The 24,736-nt window shown below is 38.6% G+C and overlaps 1 protein-coding gene and 1 long non-coding RNA gene across 10 annotated transcripts in view; one reads left to right on the top strand and one right to left on the bottom strand.

The window, feature by feature from the left end:
* The window catches only part of LONRF1 (LON peptidase N-terminal domain and ring finger 1), a 67,427-nt gene that overhangs the window by 16,762 nt on the left and 25,929 nt on the right, over nt 1-24,736 (top strand). For 5 of the 9 annotated variants that reach the window (XM_070253410.1, XM_023630769.2, XM_070253409.1 and 2 more), the window contains exons 7-11: nt 1,499-1,613; nt 4,846-4,967; nt 7,467-7,625; nt 7,744-7,906; nt 10,843-10,995. In XM_070253410.1, coding sequence (XP_070109511.1) covers nt 1,499-1,613; nt 4,846-4,967; nt 7,467-7,625; nt 7,744-7,906; nt 10,843-10,995 — 712 coding nt within the window. Of the gene's footprint in view, nt 1-1,498; nt 1,614-4,845; nt 4,968-7,466; nt 7,626-7,743; nt 7,907-10,842; nt 10,996-13,714; nt 15,056-24,736 lie in introns of those variants that run through there. The other 4 variants (XM_023630766.2, XM_023630764.2, XM_070253412.1 and 1 more) reach the window with 1 other exon arrangement.
* Nucleotides 27-12,761, bottom strand: LOC138921096 (uncharacterized). Its single transcript, XR_011433377.1, has 2 exons — nt 12,315-12,761; nt 27-255 (listed from the first exon to the last, which is right to left on the bottom strand). It is a non-coding gene; the product is annotated as an uncharacterized lncRNA (long non-coding RNA).

The following is a 24,736-nucleotide window of genomic DNA, read 5'->3' as shown; positions in this document are numbered from 1 at the left end:
ATATAAAATTTTATAAAAGATGAATATTTTTTTTTTTTTTAAAGATTTTATTTTTTCCTTTTTCTCCCCAAAGCCCCCCCGGTACATAGTTGTATATTCTCCGCTGTGGGTCCTTCTAGTTGTGGCATGTGGGACGCAGCCTCAGCGTGGTCTGATGAGCAGTGTCATGTCCGCGCCCAGGATTCGAACCAACGAAACACTGGGCCGCCTGCAGCGGAGAGCACGAACTTAACCACTCGGCCACGGGGCCAGCCCCTAAAAGATGAATATTTTATATTAATCTAAATAAAATACAGAGTAGATAACTGTAATATACTCTGTAATGGGAGGCAATGTAAGTCACAGAACACTGAACTGAAAATCAAAAGATGAATTTTAGTCTTAATCTACCTTTCACACTTTGGGCAAATAAGTTCATCTCTGAAGCTCGGTTTTCCTTATTTAGAAAGTGGGGTCAGTATTCGCCTCTCTCGTAGTGTTGTGAGAACCAAATGGCTTGAGTATAAAAAGTATCTGGGAAGTTGTAAACTATTGTAAAAGTTAGATGTTTACTATTGAAGTTTAGATACATAGTTTTAGATTAGGGTAAGAATTCTGATTGTATTTGTATGTGCGTGATTCTATCTTGTTTATATACCTTAACTATAAAATCCTGTTAAAGTAGCATTGGGTAGGGATTTCCATTGTGCTTATAATTCTAAAAGATTGATCGTTGTGAAAGAACGTTTCCGTTGACGTCAATTGTGGTAGAGTCTAAGGAACAGTGCGTGAAGAGTCAGGAGACCCAGTGCTGGTGACACAGGCTGGCACTAACTAACTGTCCTTTCTGAGCCTGGGCTTCTTTATGAGGAGAGGGCATCAGACCAGCCAGTTTCTGAAGCACTTGTGCATCTAACGATGCTTCTAGCAACTTCAGAAGTATCATGTTTTCGTAAGTAAAATTAGCTTCTCCATAGGGTTTGAGTATTATATCTGGTGTGAAGCATAATATTTCTTTAGGATTCAAATGTAATATTTATTGACTTATTCTTTTTAATGAATTTTATATAGTAAGGCTTTTATAAGCTTATTAAGAAAATTAATTTTTAAATGATAAAATAAGAATCTGTCTAAAAACTAATTAATAGCTATTAATGATATATTTTACCTTATTTATCTTGCACTAAGCCTGTGAATCTGGTGTGTATTTTACATTTACCATACACCTCAGTTTGGACCAGCTACATGTCAAGCACTTAGTAGCGACATGTGGCGAGTGGCTGTTCTGTTAGTCAGTACGGCTCTGGGCCCCCCACAGGGTACCTCTGTTGAAGCTGAACTTTTAAAAGGTTCAGAAGGGTACAGTTGCGTTGACTGCCCCTTCCCTCCTCTCCTGCCCACCAAACCCTCCTCTTTCTCCTCCAAATAGAGATTAGTGTCATGTTCCGTCATTAGTTTGTTCAGCTTTTCCAATGGATAGTTTAATGTGAAAACTAACGTGTATTTTGGTTGATTTCAGGTTGTTTTTTGAGCCAGTGACAACCCCTTGTGGACATTCATTCTGTAAGAATTGTCTTGAGCGTTGTTTAGATCACACACCATATTGTCCCCTTTGCAAAGAAAGCTTAAAAGAGGTAATAAACATTTGTATATTTATCTGTTTATTGGTCTTAAGTTTGGTAACATAGTTTCATTTCTATTCAGCCATAGAAAAAGTAATGATCATGTTCAGAATGAATTACATTATATATCCTGAGTGACCGAAAAGGGTAATGTTTCATTACCCGTATGTTAGTGTTGGAGAAAAGTGAGTTAGGAGAGGGTAGGGGAAAACAGAGAGGTCCTTGCGACCAAGACCCCGGTGCTTACTTTTTTGGGTGTGATCAGGTACCTTGTCAGGAGTAGGTTCAATTTTAATGATGACCGTATTGGGGAAACCCAACTGCTCTGCCTCCCACCCCCAGTAATAGGCTAGATTTCAGGCCTAGCCTAGCCCCCTCAACATCTGGAACAACTCTGTCCAGTAGAACTTTCTGCTTTGATAGAAATGCTCAATTTCTTTGCTGTCCAACATGGTAGCCACTAGCTACTTGTGGTGATTAAGCACTTGAAATGTGGCTAATGTGACTGAGGAACTATTTCTTACACTTTGTTTAATTTTAATTGATTTACATTTAACTAGGCGCATATGACTAGTGGCTACCACATTGGACAGCGCAGCTCTAGAAAGTGGTAGACTGGGAAGAAGAGAGGGAGGCATGGCTTTCCACACCCCCTCTTACGTAGTCAGTGATCAGCACTAATAACCTGTATCAGGAAAGCACCGAGATCTGAGGTGGCGTCTTCTGGGACCATGGGAGGACAGCATCCTCTCCGTTGTGCTTGAGTGATTGGAGATCCCCTAAGGTGAGGCCACAGCCTTCTCATTCGAGCTCCCAGTACAATGGTAGCATTGATCAGGAGAGTGATTCTATCCCTGATGGCTGACAGGATTGTTTAAAGAAAAAGAAGGATCTTCCAAATATGAATGAAAAAACTGATAAAACTATTTTGCTATTGAATATACATAGTTATTTCCTATATAGAAAATACAGCTCTGTACTGATGTCATAATAGCTTGTGCGTATTGTTACATTTGATATCTGTCTTACATAACGAGCTGATATGTAAAACACAAAACCAATACAGAATATTCGCAAACTCAGGAAACAAACGATAAACTTATTCTTAAAGAGTTTGTCATTTACATTTTCAACTAATATGCTCAATGTGTTCAGGTGAAATACTCTTAACATGCTATTTTTCCTGTGTTTCTAGAGTTTTTAGATACTCTCCAGTGTATTTATTATGCTTTTTTCAGATTAACAGTTAGATACGTTGCTTTAAATTTAGAGATATCTCACCTTAAAAAATGTCTGGAGTTTGCAGGAAAACAAAATAAGCATATTATTTAAAAATATAACTAAGATACTATTTAAAAATAACTTTATCCTGTGTCCTGACTTTGAAGACATCCTGTGTAATTTAATTTATAAACTCCAAATGGATATTTAAAAAAATAAAATTGATATACTCTATAGTTTTATGCTTTTCCTACTTGTAGTTTTATTTTGCCCATCTTTTCATTTGAATATATTTTAAAGACATGCTTTTTATAGCAGTATAATAGTCCAATGATTTAACATTTCCCTATTGTTGGGTATGTAACTTGTTTTGTCCTTTCTTTTTTTAATACCGTGCTCTGTGTCTCTGACTGTTTCCTTAAGGTAATTTCCTGGGAGGAGAATTACTGGATCAAAGGCCCTATGTTTATAGGACTCTTAAAACCAATTCCCAAATTGCCTAGGCCTACAGAAATGTTGTACAAATTTAGATTCCTATCAGTAATGTAAGAGAGGCTATATTTCCCCCAATTTGCTACATGAATCTTACAATTTAAAACATCTTTATTAATTTAATAGAAAATAATGATAAAGTTACTTTTATAATGTCTGTAATTTGATTAATTTTATAATGAACTCGTCAGTTGTTTGCTTCTCTATCGTCTGATCCAGAGTACCCCTCTCCAGACGAGTGATTCTCAGTGTGTTCTTCTAACCAGCCGCATCTGTATCACCTGGGAACTTATTAAAAATATGAATTCCCAGACTCCACTCCAGAGCCACTAAATCAGAAACTCGGGGGTGGGGCTCAGCAATCTGCATTTTAACAAGCCCTGATTCACGCTAAAGTTCGAAAACCATTGCTATAATCCATTTCCTGACCTCTCATTTTTCCTACTCTATTTTTCATTGGATAATGACAAAACCCTTGTTTTTGCTGGATCTACAGATTAAAGGATGGCTTCTCTTTATTTTGTCTTGTGATTGTCTCCCAAGAGTTTTTCCTCACTGCTTTTAGTAAATTAATTTGCATTGGGCATTTTCTTTGTCCAAAATTCAGTGCATGTACTCTGACCTGGTCACCGGGCCTATGCAGTTTTTCCTTGAGTTACGGAAACATGATGAATTCCTGTCCATGTAATACAATGCAGGAGATGGTAACATGGTAACTGCCTTTTATGTGGTAAAGGCAGTAAAATATGGGGTTCTTGGGAGACAGAAAAATAATTAAGGCAGACTTTATGAAAAAGGTAAAATTGGAGCAAGACCTTGAAGGATAGATTGGCTTTTCATAGGCAGGAATGAAAGAGATGACTTTTAGCAGATGGAAAAGAGAATGACACAAAAATGCATAAGGGTGGCAACTTTTGCAGAGTGTTATGGGAGCAGTCCAGATGTACCATTGCATATAGAGCCAGAGTTGGCAGGTGCATCCTGTAGGAAAAACAGCCTCTTGATAAGGGTCTGAGTGATCGTGGGTTGACCATGGAAGGAGAATCTGAAAGAAAAATTATCTGGAAACTCTGCCACTGAAATTGGGAACAAAAAAAAGGGCAGTGGTTTTGCTTTTCTTAAATAAGGCAAATTCATTAATTTCTTTATTCTTTACCTTATTTTTGTTTCTCAGTTAAAATGCTAGTTTTGCATACCTATGAGGTGTCAGATGGAAATTGATGTGGGAGATGGCAGGGGCAGTGCTGGCTGCTACTAATAAAGGATTTGTGCTCATAGCAAGACATGGGTCTTATACACAGTGCTTGGGTCAAGTTGCAGCCATGTATCTTTAATGCTCTTGAGCAAACCCACAGACCAGTGTACCTGTTTGACATCATCCCTTGTAACGTTCCCCCTCACTAATTAAATTTATTCAGAATTGACTGCATAAATATGTAATAAAGGCTCTAATATATCAGTTAAACTGTTTTGCCTGTTGTATACTATAGGAAAAAAAAGTACTGGAATGTAAAATAATATTGTCTTTTAGTATCTAGCAGATAGGAGGTACTGTGTCACACAGCTGTTGGAAGAATTGATGGTGAAGTATCTGCCTGATGAGCTGTCTGAGAGGAAAAAAATATATGATGAAGAAACTGCTGAACTCTCACAGTAAGTTTCTTCTCATAAAAGTTAACGTAATCAAATTACGAGCTACTACCCTTGAAAACGGTCAGGAGGAACCTTCTCACAGCAAGCTGGATCCTGTCTTTAAGTTCAGCCCAGTCTAGTCAAAAGCATATTTTAAACGAGTATTGGTCAGCTTCCCCTGTCCTCAACAGACAGAATCATTTTAAAGTTCATTTGGTAACTTCCAGATGTTCTATGAGGAATGCCTGGCTCAGTTCTTTGCATAGAAGCAGTACTTAGGTGGGGTGGGGGGGGGGGGGGATTTCCTGCAGTGACATTAGGAAGTGGAATTGGGAATGGAGAGGTGGAGCTGGGAACAGTGGTTGCTGGGCACAGCAGACCTCAGGTATCAGGCTGGGCAGGAGGAAGGGTGAGGATAGGTGGCCTGGATTGGCAGGGGGTGTAGCCAGTTAGAGGTTTGGAAGGGGTTGGGACCTTGAGAGGCCTGAGACTGAAATTGAAAGAGGTGACTTAGAAGCCAAATTCTCAATTAGTGAAGATACTGACTGCTAGCCGAATTGAGTTAGTATCAGGCGGGTGAAAAACCTGGAGGTGACCTTGGGCTTCAGTGATAGAGACCGTTGTTAAGAGAACACAGTGTCTAGTTGGGGTTGAATAGGTTGGACCTGGTTTTGTGGCTCTGTATAGTATCTTTCTTGTACTTTAATTCTCCCCTTCTTTTCCCTTCATGTATTTCCCTCTTTCACCAGTCATTTGAGCCTCTTTAAACTTCTTTCATAGGTTTTTAATTTCTTAACTCTTTTTCTTTTACTTCAAGTGGACACAATAAAGAGTAAAATTGTAATTTTTATATACTGTTTCATTATTTTTCAAAGTATAAATCAAACATTTTGTATTTCTGATTTTCTAAGGATAAATTAATTGTGCTTGCAGAGTGTTCTTTTTCCATATGTATCCATCACATGTCTTCACTGGGCAGTGGCCTTCAGTAGAAGAGAGATTTCTAGTCTTTTCTTCATAGAAATTGTTACTGATTCATCTTCCCAAGGAACTGATATTTTGTTGTGTGGTTTTATGATAGAAAATATTCTGATGTGAGGATTATGAAGCTTTTGATCAACACTGTAGAAACCTGGATATAAGAAAGCCACAGGTAGTCCTTTGAAATCTTAAACCTAGTGACACAACCAGACCCCCCTCAGAAGAGTGGAATCCGTGCATGACAGATGGAATAGTAACGTGAGGGGCGCTGAGTGCGATGGAGAGAACCTTGCGGGAATCCTGCTGCTTACTAATGGGGCTTTTTTTAAGGGGTAGCTAGCTCATCCCCAGTACTTAAAAGTTTTGCTAATTAATAGGTTTACTGGTTTTTTTTTCAGTTCTTACATTCGAAACGAGAGAGTACTCAGTGATGGTAGAATACACAGTTTTAAAAGTAGAGGAAATTGTGTATTAAATATGTTTTTATATACTAAGTAGGATTTTATTAAATATTACTTTCACATAAGTAATTTCACGTCTTTTTGAAGAAAAACTAGGAAACATAAATGACCCAGGAGAAAACAACATAATCTGTAATCCAAAAGGAATTACCCACTGGCATTTTGGTGTATGTCCTTCCAGATTTTAATATCTATAAATACATTTTAAACAAAGGATCATTTTACTTAGATTATTCTCTAACTTTTTTTTCTCATCAGTATAAACATTTAAACATAGGATCCCGTTTTGTGGTTATGTCATAGTTTAGTTTACTCATCCTCTCTCTTTGCTTCTAAGTTTGTGCTACTATGCACAGTGCTACACTGAACACTCTTAGAGTACTTGTAGGAAAAAAAAGTGAGCCTGTTGGTTCAAAGGATCTGAACATTTTTAAAGTTTTTGATTCGTCAGCGAGATTCTTTTTCAGCCAAGTTGCACTGTTACAGACTGCCCCCTGCACCACTAGTTTTTTCCATCTCTTGTCCAGCTGGGCATCACCTTCATCCCTCTTGTTTCCTACCAATCTAGCAGTGAAAAAGGTTGTGTCATTTTAATTTTCTGGAAAAAATGTTATCGAATTATCTGCTTTTGGTAGTGTGTTTGAAAATATTTTAATGCCTAGGAATTTTTAATGATTTGCCTTTTGTCTTTGTGGGAGCTCATGTTTCCTTACTGTTTTCTAAGAGTAACCTAGAGTGTTTTATGGATAAAAGATAGTAACCCTGTCATGGTACAAATATTTTAAACAGATTTTTAATATAAAATAGTAGTTATAATCAATTGCTTTTTGATTCATCAAAATACTTAACTCTATATGATAACCCGGTATCTCAAAATCAAATTTACTTGTATACATAAGAAGAGCACAAACAGATTTTTAGGATTAATATTGTATCAGCATGAACTTAATCAAGGGGATGCTGATTCTTATTCACCTTGTTTAGAGCCGATTTCTTTTTGCTTTATATTAATTTGCAAGCTTCGCTCATTTTTGTCATGTGTTCTGCTACATAATAATGAAACTCTTTCCTTCTTCAGCTTGACCAAGAATGTTCCGATATTCGTCTGCACTATGGCCTACCCCACTGTGCCTTGTCCTCTTCATGTATTTGAGCCAAGATACAGGCTGATGATTCGGAGAAGTATACAAACTGGAACGAAACAGTTTGGGATGTGTGTGAGTGATACCCAAAATAGGTATGCTTTTCATGTACTTAAATATTTTTATTTTTATCTTGGAACTTCCTTTGAACATTGTTGAGAACTTGCGTGCTTGTTGCTTGAACTTTCATATTAATCAGAGTTTTTCTTTTAGTTTTGCAGATTATGGCTGTATGTTACAAATTAGAAATGTACATTTCTTACCTGATGGACGGTCTGTAGTTGATACAGTCGGAGGAAAGCGGTTTAGGGTTTTAAAAAGAGGAATGAAAGATGGATATTGCACTGCGGACATTGAATATTTGGAAGATGTTAAGGTATTAAAAAATACTCTTTTTCAGCACACTTTGGTAGACTCTGTCCTGCATTGTACAGGCTGATATCTTCTAGGCACATAAAACAGTTCTTTTTATCAGAGACCTCCTCAATCCTTATGCAAACTAGCTCCAGGTTACCGTTTTCTTATCTTGCTCTTAATCATTATGAGTTCCACGAGAACTTGAGAGACCAGAACCCAGATCCTCTTCATTTCTACAGGCTCAACAATGAGCGCAATGCCCAGACTGTATGTGTACATTTGCATGGTGGGAGCTTAACGATAGTGGTTGATTGAATTGGACTTCCAACCCTTCTAAGTTATGAGAGCTGCTAATCCCTGCCCTTTTTTATTGAATTTATTAGTAGTCAAAGCTGAGGTAATCAGTAGATTGAAATTTGATGTAAACACATAAAATCCTTTAAGAATTGTTCTGTATATGAAGATATGCCTAAGATAATCTTAATGCTAAAACAGGCACAGTTGGGTGCTGTGTTCAACTCTAGGGCATCACAGATAAAGCACTGTCTGTATACTTGTTGGTGACATCTTATCTGGGGAGGGTGAATGTGACCCTTCTGACACTTCTGGTATCTAATTTACCGTCTGCGATTAGTTTAGGGATCTGAAAAATGATTGGTGATGCTACAAATATCAAATTAAAGGCAGTTTCCTTTGGAAAGGCATTATAAAAATGTAGATCTTTTACTATCACTTGTTCATTGATCTGTTTGGGCCCTTGTCTCAAACAGCATTTATTGAGCGTCGGCATTTTATGAACATTAGCCCATTGAATTTTCAGAACTTGATGGTAGTTGCAGACGAGGAAAGTACGATTCAGAAGTGTTAATTAGTTTGCTTAAAATCTTATAGGAAGTGTAATAAAAATGACTTAACGCCAGCCCTCTGGCTCCCGATGCTGTGATTTCTCATGATACCATATTGCCTCTCTGCTGATAAACTTGGTTAGGCTGATATTGCCTCTCCTGTCTTATTATAAAGATGCTGTGGGATAGTGTGCTTTGTGCGCTAGGCCAAAAGTATAGTGGGAGTTCAAATTTTGAGTTGATTGGTATAGTCTGTGCCTCAGGCATCCTTGGTTAATAGAATCATTTGCTAAAGGCAACCTTCTTCGTAAAACTAAGAACTCTATTAGTTTTACGTAAACTTTTATCTTCATATATTGGATTTGATGCCAAAACCCCTTGAGTATGTGGCTGAACACATGACTATATATAAATATAAACATATGACAGTAGAATAGCATATTGAAAGCGTTATGGATTTGATCTTTAGAAAATTGAGTTCTCTAGGTCTTTGTGGTCTTAGTAGTGTCTAATAATTTTTCCTCATCTCAGTGCCTCATCTATGTAATGATTTCTTGTCCCTTCTGGAAAAGCTTCTCACATTTGTTGTTTTGATATCAGTCTTTTTTTCCCTTAGTGTAGCAATTCTGTTTTCTGTGATTTCTATTGAAATTTTAAATTCTATTATTGCAATAAAGTTTCTTAACTTTATAAGCTTGCTTTTAAAACTTCTGCCTGCTTCTTAGCCAGCTCCTTTTTCCATCTCAGACTCTTATGTTTATCATTACTTGTTTATTAGAGCCCATGGTTTGTCTCCTTGAATTTTGTAAGGGTACAAAGCAGAGGCTTTTTTCTTTTTTGATAGTTTTAACAAGTCGCAAGTTTATTTCTTGCTCAGATCAAGACCAATGTGTGTTAGCAGGGGGCTGAATCTTGTATGGTCTTTCCAAAACTAGAATTCTTCAATCATATGGCTCCTCTACCTTTTTTTTAAAATTTATTTTTAATGTGGTAAAATATATATAACATAAAATTTACCATTTTAACCATTTTTAAATGTACAGTTCAGTGGCATTAAGTACATTCACATTATTGTGCAAAAAGCAGATGCTTTTTAAACTTTAGTTTTATTTTTCATTTCAAATCTTTCACAAATACAAAGTGTGTTCTTTTCTCTCTTGTGTGCTATAGTCTTGCCTTTTCTATTTCGGAATGTTTGAGACTCCCTTTGTTGTTTTCATGTTGAGTCATCCTCGAAGCATGAAAGTCTGAGTCAGGTCTCATATTTGTTCTGGTTAATGTATATGAAACAGAACGCTCCCTGGCACGTAGTGAGTGGGATATAAGTGCATTTCAGAAATCAGACTGAGATGGATGAGTTAACGTGGTATCTTCCCACCTGCACTCTGTGAGCTTCTTCCTCTGGGTCTTAGGCTGGAAGACCAATGCATTTAATTTCACATCTGCAATTTGATGATCCAGTAGTCTGAAAGGTGTATGGAGGGGTGATGGAGGTGTCCACAGCCTTGGGCCTATACAGCAGGAGGAGTTCATCATTGCATCATTTGTTCTCTGTCTTTTGATGTATTGGCTTTATATGCTAAGTTACTTGTTGCGGTTTTTTTTGTTTTTGTTTTTGACCCAGCTCTCTGGTAAAAGATGTAATTAATGCTTGTCCTCCATCCCGTTACTGCTTTCTGCCATGTCATCTGTACCTTAAACCACCCCCAGTCTCCTTTCATTGTAGCAACTGTATTCTTCAGCTTTTTTTGTTCCACTGCTTTCAAAAGCCATTGATCCTTAAAGACAAAATGAATTCCAAATTCGTATAGACCTTTATCCAATGACTCTCTCTCTTACCACTCCCAATTAGGGGCTGTTAGTAGGGTTCTGCAGTATTGCATTGCTAACTCAGCAAGGCCAGGTGGAGGTCAGGCCTCGCTGTCTTAGTCTGGCCCATTGGCACTATGTGAGGCAGAAATGTGTGCTGTATATTGCATAAGCATAATAGCCTCTGATCCAGCTCTGAAATATGTACTCCCCATTTTTTGACGTCTTTTCCCATCTCTGTAGGGTTGGTGATGTGGAGGGAGATTAGACACAGAAGTCTTACTGACTGTTGTATTTCTAGGTTGAGAAGGAAGACGAGATAGAGAATCTCAGACAGCTTCATGATTTGGTCTACTCTCAAGCCTGCAGCTGGTTTCAGAATTTAAGAGACAGATTTCGAAGCCAGATTCTTCAGCACTTTGGATCGATGCCCGGGAGGGAGGAAAACCTTCAGGTACGATGGCTTTGATGTTGCTTCCAAAAGTCTCACTTGTTTGTAAACCCAAATTAATAGATTTTTAAGTTTCTTCTTTCATTTTCCTTTTGTACAGCATTTCCTTTGTCCCTCTGTCTTTAGCCTCATGACCATATTCTCCAGAGCAGCGGTGTCCACTACATTTTATATAGGAAGGGCGTGGAAATCGGTGTCAGCTGAGATGCCTGTAGGAGTGAGTGCCAGAGAAGGAGAAAGCCCTTAAGTGAGGGTTTTCCAGAAGGAGGGGTGAGGAATTAAAAATGGGACGTGGTGCCATCCAGGAGACAGCTATGCCTTCCAGCCCGTCAGCCTTTGCTATTATTCTTTGACAGTGGAAAGATATATCATTTTCTATACTTGTAAAAATCTTTTCTCGTTTCTCCTTTTATCTCCAACTTTTACCCTGCCACTTAAATCCATTTTTGTCTCGTGATGTTTAATACATCACTCCTTGTTGAAACTGTTGTTCTTATGCTCTTACGGTCTTGCTCAGGAACTTAGGGTTTACCTTTAAGCTTACGTGTAACATACATGTACGTTACAGCTGTTAATGTACAGCCGGCACCTTCTGTGCAAGGAGCTCTGTGCAGTGGGCACTGCAAGAGGCCTCAAAGAAGGGTCCCAGAGGCCGGCCTGGTGGTGTGGTGGTGAAGTTCTCACACTCTGCTTTGGTGGGCCAGGGTTTGTGGGTTCGGATCCCTGGCATGGACCTTGCACTGCTCGTCAAGCCACATTGTGGTGGCGTCCCACGTAAAATAGAGGAAGATTGGCACAGATGTTAGCTCAGGCCAATCTTCCTCACCCCTCCCCCCAAAAAATGAAGAAGAACAAGAGTGTCCATCCTGGAAAATCTGATTCTAGACTCAGCAAAGCACTTACTTTTAGGCATAAGCATTTTGAATTGAATAAAATGTTTGTGGTCAGAAGGTAATAGATCTCATAAAGGAATGGCTGTAAATAGATCCATGAAGACGGAGAGAGAATAGATCCGACTGGGATGCACACCGCCTCTCATTCTGGTTTTCAAAGGTTGGCCTAAGTCTACCTGAATCCCAATTGAATTCCTCAGCTGAACTTGAAATTTCAACATCAGACCATCTCCAAATTGAGTACTCATTCTGTGTCTCACATATTACCAGTTGCCACATGTTGGTTTTATCTTGGGTAACTAAATCCCATTGAACTTGATAGAAATAGCTTTTGATAAGTGCAAAATTGAGCAAGTAAATTTTAAATCTTAACAAACCAACGTATAGAAAAATTCAACACTACTTTCCCATCAACTTTGCCACACTCACCTTTAATTACACAGGCCTGGTCCACTGCTTTCTTAGTCATATTGTGCAAGTCAGGATTGGGTCAGAACACAAAAGCAGCCACTCCATATATTCCAGGAGCGAAGGGTTTACTATAGGATGTAGAGTTGACCCAGCCATTGGGGGAGCCAGAGGACTGACGATCAGGGTCATCCTCAGTGGGGGTCAGGGAATCGCCCCACAGCCACAAACCTCCACCAGGCACAGGGAAGCACGGTGCTGCTCAAGAACTTGTGGGAAGCTGCTCTCATTCTTAGGAGTCCCAGGGAAATCCCCACCAGTATCTCCGTCTGCAGCAGGGCAGCGAGTGGTTTTCAAGAATTCTCTGGAAAGTCTCTGCGAATCTCACATCTGCCCACACTCAGCAACAGTCTCCAGAGAAGAGTGGCTTCCTCTCTTCCAACTTCCACATCTCACAGGAGTGCCTCTGATTGGCCAAGTCTAACCTGGAACCATATGGGGGAGGGGATTCTGGGAAATGTAGTTTCTGACATCTGAAATGCTGAGGGAGGTGGTGGTGATGCTGAATTGAGAACAGACAGTACGCAAATAGAGAACTCTAGTTGGATTCTAGAAGGAGCTTATGGAGATCAACACTGATGTCATGATAGCTCCTTTTGTCCTTCTGAAACTTCTTGTTTCGGGTTCAATAAAAAGCAATCAATGTGTACTAAAGGTGGCTTAAAAATTCTTTTATATAAATTCCTGGTTCTTTCAATGGCCAATAGTCAGCGCTTACAACATCAGAGGGACTTCTTTGCTGGAGATACGTACATTTCTCAAATGAAAGTAGAAGCTGAGACCTTTATTTTTTTTTATATTTCCTAGGATCCCACAGTTCTTTGAAGAAATTTTAAAATATCAATTAGCATAATGTTTTAAATATATATTTTAAGAAAACAGTTCTCAACTAGGGACAATTTTGCCCCCATGGGACATTTGGCAATGTCTGGAGACATTTTTGACTGTCGCAGCTGGGGAGGTGCTCCTGGCAGCTGGTAGATAGAGGTCAGAGATGCTGCTGAATGTGCTACACAGAACAGTCCCCACAACAAAGAATTATCTGGCCCCAAATCCTTAGGTTGAGAAACCCTGCTTTAAGGAAAGAGTGTTGGCTGTGGAGTCATGTCTGGATTCGAATCTTGGCCCTGCCACTTACGAGCTGAGAGATCTTAAACAATTCGCATTACATTTCTGAGCTTGAGTTTCCCCATTTTATATGGGCATAATAATAGCCTTCGTTCCATGATCGTTAAAAGAATTTGAGATAGGACCTGACACAGTGAAGTGCGCGATCGAGACTGGCTTGTTGGCGGTTTGTTACTGTTGTTATGACATCAATCTTTGTCTTATTAATTCTATAAAATGTTGATTATTTTTAGGCAACCCCTAACGGACCTGCGTGGTGCTGGTGGCTCCTTGCTGTCCTCCCCGTAGATCCCCGCTATCAGCTGTCGGTTTTGTCGATGAAGTCTTTGAAAGAACGATTGACAAAGATACAGCATATACTGACCTATTTTTCTAGAGACCAATCTAAATAACTAACTGCTTGGATCCTCCCTTGAAGTTGCCCTAACCTGGCTGTGTGGACGGCCAGGTTGTCCGCTGCCTTTGCACACCCAGTGCTGGTTTGAGAAATGTAATGAAACTGTTCTGTTGTGTTTTTTTTCCTCCAACCTCCTGATTCACGTGGTTCTGCAAATGAATACCTTCAACTAGGACTGAGACCACTAAGAACTTGCACAGAAAAACACGCACTGACTGTGTGTTAAACCTCTGCATTGTGATGGAGTTGCACTATGTACCATATTCTATAATGAAATGAGAACTCTGTGTATGTGTGTGGGGCGTGTGTGTGCGCGTGCGCGTGCGTGTGGGTTGTGCGTGTGCATTTTCTCTGGCTTTAAAATTTTAAAAGAAAAAAAAAGCCATAGAGAGCAGAACTTACCGAGGGTCATTTATTGCCCACGTTTACAACAGTAGCGATACAAGTTTTTGCAAATTGAATTTGCCTCAGATTTATCTGTCCTAATGCTTATATTTGCACAAGTATGTAAACTATGATGTTGAGTATCACTCTCTGTTGGAATACTGCTCTTGCTGAACTGTCTTGACCATTGACTATGACACAGTTTCTTATTTATGTAAATATTTGCATCCTGGTGGCCGACAGGCACTGGATGCAGAACCTAGAGCCAGTTTTCAGGAACAATTGCAAACCTGACATGGTACTGTGCATCTATTCATAAAACACTTAAAACTGTGAAAAAATGGTTTACATTTAATTGTACATAAAGGTAAATGGAGCGCTCAATTCAGTACCAGTTAGTTTGTATATCTTAGGGGGCTTTTCACATTAACTGCCCATCTATGTAATTTATAGTTTGACAGGATGTGTTTGTTTAAACAAATTACGTAGTATAAACTCATTAAGGATCTGGGGGAAGAGAAGAAGCCTAACGTAGAACTAAGCTTTTAAAGTATGTTTTCTTTTTTAATTCTGGTCTCGGTGCCGATGTTAGTTATGCCTTATTCATATCACAGTTAGATCGCCATGCTGTGACATGGTTAATATTCATGCTGCCCTAGATACTTTTGTAATTATTTGTTGCAAACTTGTGACTGTCCCTAGTAACTTTCTTTTATGTACGTAATTTGTAAAAGTTTCTTAAAAATTTTGCTTTTGCTTATTTAATTTTGAATAAAAGCTAAATTCATAAGAATTTTTTTCTTACATTTTAGGTCAGTGTCAAAATAAGATCAGTGGGGGAATCAAACCACATGCAGTAAGAACGGATGAGTTTTGCTTATCTGTTTTGTGCCATGAGACAAGCTATAGCTTTCAAAATACATTTTTTGGTCGTTTTTTTGACCAAACAATGCAGTGTCTTAAGGAGGCTTTAGGCCCTAGAACTGTGCTCTAAGAACTATTTTCATCCTTTTAAAAACCCCAAGTCCCGGGGCTGGCCCCGTGGCCGAGTGGTTAAGTTTGCGCCCTCCGCTGCAGGCGGCCCAGTGTTTCGTTGGTTCGAATCCTGGGCGCGGACATGGCACTGCTCATCAAACCACTCTGAGGCGGCGTCCCACATGCCACAACTAGAAGGACCCACAACGAAGAATATACAACTATGTACTGGGGGGCTTTGGGGAGAAAAAGGAAAAAAATATATATATATTAAAAAAACCCCAAGTCCTTTTAGGATAAAGATAAAACTCTTACATACACGGTACCCCCAATTGGGACTCCTCTTGGTTAAGCAGCCTTGACCATTTCAGTCCCCAGTTTCCCAGCGAGGATTTTCCAAATATAAATAAATCACTTTTAATATTGAATGTTTTTAAATGCATTCGGAAAAGACTGCCTAGAGGACCACCCTTTGCCCCTGTAATTATGCTATCTGAGAATCAGTTCTGCAGAAAACGTTCCCCCTAGGTACCTTGTCACTAGTTTCTGAAGTGTTAGATTAAACTTTCTTGTAATAAAAAACTATTAAATGCCTGTTAAATAGTGTCTGGGTAGTATAAATGAAGAATTTACCTATATAGTTGTCAAAATATGTATCAGATGGCCGTAGAAGTTACTGGTGCTGAATCCACATCTGTGATGTGTATGTGTACATGTGTGCATGCACACGTGTACACGCACACACACACACACACACACACACACGGTCATTAAATGGTCTCTATATATCTACACACAGAAATAGGAATTCTGGATAATTCAGGGGTTTTATGGTTTGACCCTAATTTTGTTATAAATGATCTCTTATAGTTTTTCTGTCTGTAGATTTTTTAAAAATCTCTGGAAATTCTTTTCCTACTGCACTTTTCTATGGTTTATAAAAAGAAAAAAAAGCAAATCTGACAGATTTTTTCCCCTCATCACTTTAAGTGACTAAGTTATGTCATGAATTCAACATTTCAAGCCAAAGTAGCTAGTTGTTGCTCTTACACACCTGTCTCTACACGTCCAATTCTTTCTGTTCTTCAAGGTCCCACTTGGATGACTCCACTCAGCTGGGATTCTGAACTCCATAACACTTGCACTTTGCCTAAGCACTTCTTGGAGATAATAGCTGAATTATAGACATAATCCCTTTCCTGAGGACTATGAGTGGTATCTAGCACTTTAGACAGATTTAATCTCCAAGACCTAGGCTCATCACTGAACAGAACTGAAATAAATGCCAAGTAAGAAGGAAAATTGGATAAAGATGGTTAGACTGAGCAAATACCTTTGCCTTCCCTTCCTCCCCCAAGCCAAAAAAATGACAGTAAAGAAAGTGAAATCTAATGGCTTTGTGAAACCAAAAGTCCATGAGTTGACCAATGCTTTTTAGGAATTTCTGAGATATGGAAACGGGGTCCAATATGGAAGACCAGAGGAGAGCATAGCCTTACAGAAGTAGAGGACTACAGGGGAGCCCCAAACTAGGAGAGCCTTGGAAGACCCAAGAAGATTCCTTGAGGCTGCATAGCTGGATCATTTGGCCCTCTCCCCAACTTGGGCCGGGCAGCAGGCAGCAACAGCAGCTGTTCTCACACCAAAGCACTGAACGTGGGCACTGGCCCAGAGAAGACCCACAAAACCTTAGCCAGCTTCACGTCCCCAATGGGATGAGAGCTCTCCTCCACAGACGTCAAGCTACTCATGTGGCAGTGAGTTCTAGAGTTCCACAGTCAACAGAGGCACGCCAACAGGGACTGAGTCAGCAACCCCACAGGAAGGAACAGGGATCCCAAATGACAGAGATGAGTAAACAAGCAAATCATAGAATTTGAGGAAAAACACTCAGACAACAAACTCAATATCCTTAGGTTTGAGGATGTGCATTCCAAAAAAGATACAGGAGTGGAAACAGTGTTCCTCAAAGGGTCCCTGGGACCATGGAAGCATTCAATAAAAGTTTGCTGAGTAGGGGAATGAATCATAAAAATAAACTAAATAGATGAGCTAAACAGAAGAATGGATGCAGACAAAAAATGAACGAGTGAGGTGGAGGGTTGAGTTGGGGCGTTTTCCAGAATGCAATGCTGAGGTCAATAGAGTATGAGGGAAAAATGGGGACATGGAGGTTAAAGTCGTAATGTCCATCTAATAGAAGTTTCTTAAGGAGAGTAGAAGAGAAGAAACAAATAATGCAAGTAATTTTCCCAGAGCTCAAGACTAGTAAAATAATCTACTTGCTTTCTTAGGGACCAAATTCATCCATTTAAAGGGAAACAATCAGGCAAACTTACACAGATGGACTGAGGACAAGCAAAATTGCAATAACTCAGTTGCCTGGTATTGATCTGCAATGAGATAACTGGCCCAATGATAGGATATTTCTTCCGAAGCCAATGTTTAAAGGCCAACATTTAAAAATGTTAAACATTTTTTATAGAGAACACATTTATGACCTGGCTTAATAAACGAGCTCTCTTGCAGACCTGCCTCCAAATAGCTTTTGGCTCTTCACCAAAATTCAATGTATCCTGAAAGATTTTTGTTGTTGTTGTTACAATAGGATATTGAAAAGGGTATAGGCTGAATTTCCAAATGTGGTAAGTGCCACATTTAATCCTCAGAAAAATCCTGTCAAGTAGATATTCTTCTTGTACAGATGAGAAAACTGTGACACTCGGTAGTTAAGTCATTTGTCAAAAGATGACACAGCTAATGTGGTGGAACTGACTGATTCGAGACAGTCTGGCTCCACCTTACTGCCGCATCGAGTTATGAAAGATCAAAGAGGTCCATGTGTGAAGGGGATGGAAATGATTGGCTTGCCTCTGACATAGCAGACTCTACACAAGGGCGGGGGGTGCGTTTTCAGCTGTGAAATTAGAACTTGTCCTCAACCACCTCGCCAAGATTGTGAGATGGCCAAGTTCTGCTCAGCCCTATATTTCTGGGAGCAGTATAAATTGCTAACCATCTTTTTAGAAAGTAATCTTACAGTATATGTGTCAAGGATTAGTAAAATGTTCATACTCCTTGACCCAATCTCTTACTGTAGGATGTTCTTATCCCTCCATGTAGGTTCAACTAGCAGAGATCCAAATTAAAGCAAAATAAAAACGGGGCCAACTTGAGTGGCCCAGCCATTAAGTTCAGCTCCTCCGCTTCGGCGGCCTGGGTTCAGTTCCTGGGCGCGGATCTACACTGCTCTGTTAGCAGCCATGCTGTGCTGGCAGCCCACATACTAAAAAAGAGAGGAAGATTGGCACAAATGTTAGCTCCCGGTGAATCTTCTGCAGCAAAAAACAACAACAACAAAAAGTAGCAGAACAATGATATATAACATTTGAATCAGGAAAATCTCATATGCCTATGTGCCCCACATTTATCTTCTGTATTATTTGAAATGCCTTTATTGCTGAGTACTTAATGAATGATTCCCAAACATTAATCCACTTGATTGAATTATAAACCAATGTCACTGGAATTGGTCAAGGTAGTCCAAGGAAGTGAAACAGATCAGACACTTCCAAAAGGCAGAGGAAAGGAGAGTGGGAGGGAGGAAGCGAGGGGTGTCCGTGTGGGGTTCCTGAATTGAATTTTACCACCACCGACAAATTGAATGCAAAGGTGAAGAAATAGGGATGGAACAACCTACAGAACAAGTCGTGGTTGAACAGCGTAACGTGCTAGAACACGTCTAAGCGAGGACAATAGAAGAAAACAAAATGGCAAGGTGAAAGGTTTTAAGAATTCCTTATGCAAGCCAGGGAGTGAAAGAAAAATATATCTTTGGTTCCAAAGAATATGGAGTTAGAACAGACCTATAAATTACCTCTTCTACTCAAATGCGCAACCCCCACACAGGGTGGTAAGTGGCAAGTGAAAATAGTCGTGCAATAAACCAGGTCTCTCGGGATGCAAGAGTTGCCATTAATTGAGCCCCTCCTGAGTACCAGACACCATACTAGGTGCATATATATTATGTCGCTGCTGAGTCTAATGCCAATCTGATTTTTGTTCTTTTGTTCTGTGACCTAGATTTTTATCTGGAGGCCCCTCTTTTTTTAAATGGTATATATACATATATCTTCATAGATATAAAAGATTTCTTTTTTAAAAAATTTTTATTAAGGTATAATTGGCTTATAACATTGTATTAGTTTCAGGTGTACAACATAATGATATTTGTATATAGTTATATGTTGCTTAACAACGGGTATAAGTTCTGAGAAATGCATCATTAGGCAATTTTGTCGTTGTGTGAACATCATAGAGGGTACCTACACAAACCTAGATGGTCTAGCCTACTACACACCTAGGCTATATGGTACTAATCCTATGGCACCACCATCATATATGTGGTTCATCGTTGACCCAAACATCATTATGTGGCATGTGACTGTATCTATCTTGTGAAATGATCACCATAGTAAGTCTAGTTAGCATGCGTCACCATACTTAATTACAGGGTTTTTTGCTTGTGATGAGAACTAAGTACTCTTTTAGCAACTTGCAAATAGACAACACAATATTATTAACTGTAGTCGACAATGCAATATTATTAACTGTAGTCACCATGCTGTACGTTACATCCCCATGACCTATTTATTTTATAATGGGGAATTTGTACCTTTTGACACCCTTCATCCATTTGTTCCACCCACAATCCCTGCCTCTGGCAACCACCAGTCTGTTTCCCGTATCTATGAGCTTGTTTTTTTTTTAGATTCCATATATAAGTGAGATGATACAGTATTTGTCTTTCTCTGTCTGACTTATTTCACTTAGTATAATGCCCCTTGAGTTCCATCCATGTAGTTGCAAATGGCAAGATTTCATTTGTTTTTATGGCTGAATAATATTCCATTATATATATATATATATAAATGTATATATATATGCACATTTTCTTTATTCATTTATCTGTTGGTGGACAATTAGGCTGTTTCCATGTTATGGCTATTGTAAATAATGCTACAGTGAACATAGGGGTGCATATATCTCTTTGAATTAGTGTTTTTGTTTTCTTCAGATGAAAACCAAGAAGTGAAATTGCTGGATCATATAGTATGTTATTTTTAGTTTTGGGGGGAACCTCCGTATGGTTTTCCATAATGGTTGCATCACTTTACATTCCCACTAACAGTACACACAGGTTCCCTTTTCTCCACATCCTCACCAACCCTTCTAATTTCTTGTCTTTTTGGAGGCCCCAGTTAAAAAAAAATCTTTCAGGGGCCAGCCCCATGGCATAGTAGTTAAGTTTGCATGCTCCATTTTGGCGGCCCAGGGTTCACTGGTTCGTATCCTGGACACAGACCTAGCACCGCTCATCAAGCCATGTTGTGGCGGCGTCCCACACAGAAGAACTAGAATGACCTACAACTAGGATATACAACTATGTACTGGGGCTTCGGGGAGAAAGAAAAGAGGAAGATTGGCAACAGATGTTAGCTCAGGGCCAATCTTCCTCACCAAAAAGCATACCTCAGAAAAAAACCAAACATCTTTCAAGTCTAATTGCTTGCTTGGCCAAGCCTCAGAGTTGAACATTATAGTTCAGTTTTCCTAGGTACATGGCGGACCCTTTTAATGTGTAGATGCAGGCCTTCTTTTATTTCTGAAAACATTCTCTTGAATATAATTTTTTTTTTTTTAAAGATTTTATTATTTCCTTTTTCTCCCCAACGCCCCCCGGTACATAGTTGTATATTCTTCGTTGTGGATTCTTCTAGTTGTGGTATGTGGGACGCTGCCTCAGCGTGGTTTGATGAGCAGTGCCATGTCCGCGCCCAGGATTCGAACCAACGAAACACTGGGCCGCCTGCAGCGGAGCACGCGAACTTAACCACTCGGCCACGGGGCCAGCCCCCTCTTGAATATAATTTTTAAAAATAATTCTTTAATTCTCTTCTATTGGCTTTTCTTTCCCTATCTTCTATGACTGTCACTTTCTCTCATCCTTTTTACCTCTTTCTTGATTTTCTTTTCATTCTCCAGGCTGTTTTCATTATCTGCCCCGAAGTCCTTTACTGTACGTTAACTTAAATCTATTCTTCTTTGAGCATCATGTGATGAAGTCTTCATTTCTAAAACAATTTTATTTTCCTTTATATCATAAATAAGGTTAATTCTGATTTTTAATGTTTTGATTTGAAGTGTTTTTTAATCTCTTCAAATGCTGCTCTAATAATATTAAATTCATGTCAGAATATTGTCACAATTTTCTTCTATTTCATAGGTTTCTTAAAAATCAACTTTTATTCCCTAATACCAAAACTGAACAAAGATAACCCAAGAAAACTAAAGACCAATATTGCTTATGAATACAGATGCCCCTTTTCTGCAGAATTAGACAAAGAGAGCCTAAAATTAATGGAAATGCTAAAACAATCATAGAAAAGGGACAAAGTTGGAGGACTCACACTTCCTGATTTCAAAACTTACTACAAAGCACAGTAAGTAAAACTGGGTGATCCTGAGATAAGAATAGGCATATAGATAAATAGAATAGAACTGAGGGTCCATAATTAAACCCAAACACCTATGGTCAATTGATTTTCAACAAGGGTTCAAGACTGTTCAATGGGAAAGAATAATCTTTTTCAGCAAATGGTGATGAAACAATTGTATATCCACATACAAAAGAATAAACTTGGGCTCACACTATATACAAAAACTAACTCAAATGGATCAAAAGTCCAAATGAAAGAGCAAAAATTCTAAAGCTCTTGGAAGAAAACACAGGTGTAAATCTTTATGCTCTTGAACTAGGTAACCATTTCTTAGATGTAAAACTAGAAGTACAAGCAATCAAAGGAAAAATAGGTAAGTTGGAATTCATCAAAATTAAAAACTGGTGTGTGTCAAAGAACACTATTGAGAAAGTGAAAGGAAAACCCACAGAATGGGAGGAAATATTTTTAAATCATATAACTGACAAGGGTCTAGTGTCCAGAATATACAGAGAATTCTTTTTTTCTTTTTGAGGAAGATTAGCCCTGAGCTAACTACTGCCAGTCCTCTTCTTTTTTGCTGAGGAAGACTGGCCCTGAGCTAACATCCATGCCCATCTTCCTCTACTTTATACGTGGGACGCCTACCACAGCATGGCGTGCCAAGCGGTGCCATGTCTGCACCTGGGATTCGAACTGGCAAACCCTGGGCTGCCGAGAAGCGGAACGTGTACACTTAACCGCTGTGCCACCAGGCCGGCCCCTATACAGAGAATTCTTACAACTCAACAATAAAAAAGGAAAATAACTCAGTTAAAAATGGGCAAAGGATTTGAATAGTCATTTCTCCAAAGAAGATATACAGTTGGCCTCTAAGCATATAAAAAGATGCTCAACACCCTTAGTTATCAGGAAAATGCAAATCAAAACCACAGTGAGATACCACTTCACACCCACTAGGATAGCTGTAATTAAAAAATCAGAAAATAGCAACTGTTGATGAGAATGTGGAGAAATTGGAACTCTTATACACTGCTGCTGAGAAAGCAAAATGGTGCAATTACTTTGGAAAAGAGTCTAGAAGTTCCTCATAAGGTTAAATATAGAGATGCTATATGATCCACCAATTCCACTCCTAGCTATATACCTAAAAGAATTCAAAACTTATGTTTACACAAAAACTTGTACACAAATATTCATAGCAGCATTGTTCGTATTGAAGCTAAAGAATAGGAACAACCCAAATGGCCATCGACTGATGAATGGATGAACAAAATGTGACATATCCACACAACTGAAGGTTATTTAGCCTTTAATTTTACTTTTTATTTCTGCCTTAAATGTTTGGTAGAATTTTCCACAGATGCCCTCTGAACCTGGAGTTTTCTTTGCTGGAAGATTTTAACTACATGTTCTATTTCTTTAATAAATATAGGACTACTCAGATTATTTATTTATACTTGAGTAAACTTTGGCAGTTTGCATCTTTCAAGGAATTTGTTCATTTCATCTAAGTTGTTGATTTGTGGGCATGGAGTTGTTTGTAATATTTCTTTACCCTTCTTCCAATGTCTGTAGGATCTGTAGTCATGCTCCTTTTTTTTCCATTCTTGACATTGGTAGTTTGTGTATTCTCTCTTTTTTTCTTTTTTTGCAATCTGGCTATAAGTTTATCAATTTTATCATTCTTTTCAAAGAATGAGATTGTGTTTACTTTGATTTTTAGTACTGTTTTTCAATTTCCAATTTCATTGCTTTTTGATCTTACCTTTGTCATTTTCTTACTCCTGCTTGCTGCAGGTTTAATTTGCTTTTCTTTTTCTAATTTCTTAAGCTGAAAACTTAGATCTTTGGTTTGAGGCCTTTCCTCCTTTCTAATATAAACATTTGCTGCAATGACGTAAATTTTCACCTAAGCACTGGTTGAGCTGCATCATCAAATATTTTATTTTATTGTTTCTTTTTCTTTTTTTCTTTAATTTTAATTTTTATAGCAGTAACATTGTGTTATAACATATAACTTTCAGATGTACATCATAATATATTTTCAATTCTGTGTAGATTATTATATCATGTTCACCACCCAAAGACTAATTATAATCCATCACCACACACATGTGCCTAATTACCCCTTTCATCCTCCTCCCTTCCCCCTTCGCCTCTGGTAACCATCAATCCAGTCTCTGTTGCTATGTGTTTGTCATTGTTTTTATCTTCTACTTATGAGTGAGATCATATGGTATTTTACTCTCTCCCTCTGACTTATTTCACTTAGCAGAATACCCTCAAGTTCCATCCATGTTGTCACAAATGGCTGGATTTCATCATTTCTTATGGCTGAGTAGTATTCCATTGTGTATATATACCACATCTTCTTTATCCATTCATCCCTTGATGAGTGCCTAGGTTGCTCCCAAGCCTTGGCTATTGTGACTAATGCTGCGATGAACATAGGGATGCATGGATCTTTATGCATTTTTGTTTTCAAGTTCTTTGGATAAATACCCAGCAGTGGAATAGCTGGATTGTATGTAGTTCTATTCTTGATTTTCTGAGGATACTCCATACTGTTTTCCATAGTGGCTGCACCAGTTTGCACTCACACCAGCAGTGTACGAGGGCTCCCTTCTCCCCACATCCTCTCTAACACTTGTTGTTTCCTGTCTTGTTAATTATAGCCATTCTGATTGGAGTGAGATCATATCTCATTGTAGTTTTGATTTGCATTTCCCTGATAGTTAATGATGTTGATAAAGTTATTTTCTAATTTCACTTGTGCCTTTTTCTTTGGTTAAGTCATGGATTATTTATAAATGTATTGTTTAATTTTTCAAATATTTGGGATTTTCCAGATATCGTTCTGTTATTGACTTCTCATTTAAATCTCTTATCAGAGAACATATTTTGTATAATTTCAATTCTTTTAAGTTCATTAAGGTTTGTTTTATAGCACAGAATATGGTCTATCTTGGTGAATGCTCCATGTCCACTTGAACAGA

Source organism: Equus caballus, chromosome 27 (assembly GCF_041296265.1).
Source record: "Equus caballus isolate H_3958 breed thoroughbred chromosome 27, TB-T2T, whole genome shotgun sequence".
In the NCBI taxonomy this organism is placed as follows: domain Eukaryota; kingdom Metazoa; phylum Chordata; class Mammalia; order Perissodactyla; family Equidae; genus Equus; species Equus caballus.
Note: the sequence above shows the minus strand (reverse complement) of the source record. Positions and strands in the feature narration are given on the sequence as shown.